This window comes from Lottia gigantea (genome assembly GCF_000327385.1).
Source record: "Lottia gigantea unplaced genomic scaffold LOTGIsca_231, whole genome shotgun sequence".
NCBI classification, from domain to species: domain Eukaryota; kingdom Metazoa; phylum Mollusca; class Gastropoda; family Lottiidae; genus Lottia; species Lottia gigantea.
The window spans coordinates 15,009-19,727 of record NW_008708651.1 but is presented as its reverse complement, the minus strand read 5'-3'; the positions used below and the strand labels follow the sequence as shown (position 1 = coordinate 19,727).

At 40.4% G+C, this 4,719-nt stretch overlaps 2 protein-coding genes across 2 annotated transcripts; one reads left to right on the top strand and one right to left on the bottom strand.

The window, feature by feature from the left end:
• Positions 1 to 1,807: 1,807 nt before the first annotated feature.
• Positions 1,808 to 2,758, top strand: LOTGIDRAFT_174988 (hypothetical protein; the record flags this gene model as incomplete). Its single annotated transcript, XM_009055082.1, has 1 exon — positions 1,808 to 2,758. The coding sequence occupies one exon, from the start codon at positions 1,808 to 1,810 to the stop codon at positions 2,756 to 2,758; it is 951 nt and encodes a 316-aa protein (XP_009053330.1).
• Positions 2,759 to 4,015: 1,257 nt separating this feature from the next.
• On the bottom strand, positions 4,016 to 4,705 carry LOTGIDRAFT_144294 (hypothetical protein; the record flags this gene model as incomplete). The annotated part of the gene is made up of 1 exon (XM_009055081.1): positions 4,016 to 4,705. One exon carries the CDS (start codon positions 4,703 to 4,705, stop codon positions 4,016 to 4,018), a length of 690 nt encoding a protein of 229 aa, XP_009053329.1.
• Between the last annotated feature and the right edge of the window lie 14 nt (positions 4,706 to 4,719).

Sequence of the window (4,719 nt, the reverse complement as noted above, 5' to 3'; positions counted from 1 at the left end):
ATGTTGGTATAACTGTCGAATACGTGAATCCGTCCTTATTAGTTAAGAAATCGAACGGATCGTTTCGTCTCGTTACTGCTTTTGCCGATGTTGGGCATTATAGTAAGCCCCAACCGTCGCTTATGCCGGATGTTGACTCCATTTGGCGCTTGATTGCCCAATGGAAATACATAATTTCCACAGATCTCACGAACGCGTTTTACCAAATACCCCTTTCGAAAGAGTCCATGAAGTACTGCGGTGTCGCTTCACCATTTCGTGGCGTTTTTTGTGTATGTACGGTCTGCGATGGGCATGCCAGGCTCAGAAACCGCGTTAGAGGAAATGATGTGTAGAGTATTGGGTCAACTAACCGAAGAAGGTCGCGTCGCGAAACTTGCCGACGATCTTTACTGCGGCCGCGACACAATTGAAGAGTTGCACGATAACTGGTCAAGGGTACTAGCAGCTTTGCACAAAAACGATCTTAATTTGTCAGCAAAAAAAACCACTGTTTGTCCAAACTGTTTGTTTCATTACTAGGATGGATCTGGGATTAAGGTAGTATTCGCGCGAGCACTCACAGAGTATCGACACTTGCGACATGTTCTCTTCCCGAAACCGTACGGGGTATACGCTCCTTTGTCGGTGCCTATAAGGTCCTGGCCCGCGTTATATCAGGGTGTGCTGCATTGATTGGACCCCTTGATGAACTGTCCGCTGGTAGACAATCGAATGAAAAACTTGTTTGGTCTGATCACCTCAAGTCGGTTTTTGAACGCGCTCAATCCGCATTGAACACTAGTAAAACAATTGTTCTACCGCGTCCGGATGACGTTTTGTGGATCATAACAGATGGTGCTGTTAAGGATTATGGTATAAGCGCTACCCTCTATGTGACAAGGAGTGGAAAGCAAAGGGTCGCCGGGTTTTTTAGCGCTAAACTAAGGGGTCGCCAACCGACATGGATCCCATGTGAAATTGAGGCATTATCGATCGCCGTAGCCACTAAACACTTTAGCCCATTCATTATCCAATCAAAACATCAGGCGTGTATTCTAATTGATAGCAAACCTTGCGTATGAAAAATTGTGTCGCGGCCAATTTTCCATAAGTCCACGCTTATCCACGTTTTTATCTATAATTAGTCGTTACCAGGCTTCAGTGCGGCATTTGGCTGGCTCCGCAAATGTGCCTTCTGATTTTGCTAGCAGGAATGCTCTACCCTGTGTTACTTCTTCTTGTCAAATTTGCTCATTTGTAAATTTAACGGAGGATTCGGTTGTTCGCCATCTTTTAGTGCCAGACATTCTTAAAGGACAGGGTAAACTTCCCTTCTGTAACCGTTCTTTGTGGCTTGATATTCAGGGGGAGTGTGGAGATCTCCGTCGTGTGCATGCTTATCTCATACAGGGCACTAGACCATCAAAATAACCAACATTAGAGATGTCAAACGATATTTAAATGTCACCACAATTGCTAAAGATGGACTTTTAGTTGTACCTCGCGTAGCACCACTTCAGGGTAGAAGAGATCGTATTGTTGTTCCCCGTACTGTATTGGACGGACTTGTGACTTCGTTACACATACAACTTGATCACCCTTCCTCGCATCAGTTAAAACAAGTAATGAGTCGCCAGTTTTTTGCTCTTGACATGGACAAAGCCATTTCGTCTGTCACTCAAAACTGTCATCAATGTGCATCACATAGTAGGATTCCTCGAAGCGCCAAGGAACAATCAACGAGTGACCCTCCTGATGCTATTGGAATCAACTATGCATGTGACGTGATCAAACGATCTGGTCAGCTTATCTTTTTGCTAAGAGAATGTGTGACTGCCTATACTGCTTCATTGACGACGAGAAAGCCGAGACTTTGCGTGATGCTCTGCTGTGGATGTGCATCGAGCTTAGGCCTGTAGATGGGCCCTATGCCGTTGTTAGAACTGACCCTGTCCCTGGATTCAAAGCGTTGGTGAATGATCAGCTTCTAAGGCAACAACGTGTTTCTATTGAAGTAGGTCGCGTTAAAAACCAAAACAAAAACCCTGTCGCAGAGAAGGCTGTGCAGGAATTAATTAACGAGATTCTTCGCCAGGAACCTATGGGTGGAAGGATTACGCCACTAATTTTGTCTTTAGCTACTGCCAGGCTTAACACTAGGATTCGCTCATCTGGATTGTCTGCTCGTGAAATGTGGACCCAACGTGATCAGTTTCAGGCCCATCCGATTCCTTTAAATGATTTGGATCTTATCCAGGGTAAGACGAATTTGCGCTTAAAGAATCATCAATTTAGTGAAAAATCAAAGGCACCTTATTCTAAGGTATTGCAAAAAATAGATGTGTGTGTTGGTGATTTAGTGTATTTAATTTCGGATGGTGGTAAATCTAATGGTAGAAATCGTTATTTGGTTACAAGTGTGAAAGGACAATGGTGTTATGTGCGAAAATTCATAGGCAATCAGCTTCGTAAAACATCTTATCGTGTTAAAATGTCTGATTGTTTTAGAGTTGGATCATGTGATAAACCCGACGATTCGATTGTGTCCGAATCCGACAATGACTTGTCTGACGACGAATTAGACAGCCCACCTTTATCCCAATGTGTCAGTCCACCTATACCACCAGATATACCCAGTGTGCTGTCGACTCCAGCTGATATCGTGGATCCACTTGCCGTTACCTTACCGGAACAAAATATGTCTTTAGAGGAACCAAGAAGATTCAATCGTGTCAAGAGGTTACCACAGAAATTTAATGACTTTGTTATGAATTGATTATTATGTACATTTATGTGTTAAATCTTTGTGTGTATTAGTATAGAGTCGATAGACAGAGGGTTACATAGTTTCAATTTCTTTTCCAAAAAAAGAAAAAAAAAGTCACGCCATAAGATGTATTTCACTAATCAAGTTCGCCTTTTTTAAGTCACGTGCAATGTAGCACAAAGCAAGTAAACCTAGCCATTCTGTCTTCCGACTACTGTCCTGTTAACACCTTGAAGTCTTGTCATGGTTTTCTACATAAAGTCTTACTATTAACCTTGAGTTGTTGTTGATCAACGTGGAACGAGTTATGTCCTAACTAACTGGCGTTAATCCCAGTTCGTACTGTTTATTGCGATCGAGTTCATACTCGTAGTCTAGAGACAATTTGATGTCTGATTTATTCGAGGTGATAACGAACAATTGCTCTTTATTGGACATTTTTAATGACGTTTATATAGTCTTTTTTAGTGATGATTTTTTCTCCAAGAGCCTTTTTAATATGCCATTGACTTCGTTGTATTGTCTGTCCGATCGATGACCTTCCTTCATGGCCGCTAATATTACTCGTAATCTATTAACAAGTTCCTCGTTGTTGTCGGATAAAAACGTTATACCTTGACCAGATGCCACCATAACATCGAATTCGTCTATTTCTTGCATGATTGGATAACCTTCTGCATAATCATCTATCCCCCCCCCTCCCCAATTGTTATGTATAAATCAACTTCTTTCAATCTTCTTGTTTCGGGTCCTGACTTTCTGATCGCAAGTAGAAATTTTGAGTATGCAACTAAATCCTTGTAATCGGCAATTTCACATCCTCGCCATTCATAAATCTATTAATCCTCTCGTTAATGTAAATATAAAGTCTTTTGTGTCGATTTTGAATTGTGGTGAATTTCCACTAAATCTTATTCTAAAACCATTAAACAACAAACCCTCATCATCAACGATTGGTGAAATGCTCTTTGGTAAATCTGGGTCAGGGTTTGAAAAAAGACGTTTTATATCATCTGATGTCTTAATACCACCATATTCAATCGGTGGATGTTTATGGGGTGAATGTTCTATAGGAGATTCGAGTCTCTTTTTAATATCTTCTTGACTTTTTAATAATGGTTGAAATAGATTCTGTAGATTTTCCGTTAATCCGAGTTGTGTAATCTGTTATTTTCAACTTGGGTCTTTATTTTATTCTTAGCTTTGATATATTCTCTATTTCTTTTTAAAATATTATTCCAATCCGTCATTTTTAAAAAAATAAAATTAACATATGTCGATCATAACTCTTTCTCCCGCAGGTTTTCTAGTATTAACAAATACATATCCATGATCATCCGGGTTTCTCCATTGAGCTTTACAAACCTTTGTAAACGTGTCTCTGTCCATTCCGTGATTTATCGAATGAATGATTTGAGATAAATCTTTGTCGTTTATTTCGAATAATAAAAAACAATTTGCGTTCTTTCTGATAAACATGGCGTCCATTCCGTAGAAAGATTGGGATTGGTATATGCAGTGACAGTTGTGATGTCTTCCTTTCGTGAAGAATTCTTGTTGAACGGTTTGACTTTTTTGTGCCGCGCAGTCGTCAAGGACAATCAAGTTCTTTCGGTGGTTGTCGATTTTAGACAAGTCTAAATCGTTGACGTTTGTAGTCAGAAACACTTTGACGTCGGTCGGTTTCAGAGAAGGATTCTTTTCTTTGATAAAACCGTCTAAAATGTCTTTTATTTCCGCGTTCTTTTGCAAGTCTTCGGTGCTTTCGTAGCAGTGAAAAATTTCTTGAACTTCTTCTTTCGAGACGTATTCCAAAGCTTTGAGAAACTGATAATAGGATTGTTCGGGAGTAGTCGTGTAAATATACAGAGACTCGAAATCTAAAAGGTTCGGTGTTGTCAACATGTTAAAAGTGAGGTAAGTCTTTCCACAACCCGAAGATCCGCAAATGCACATGAGCATGGGGTTGC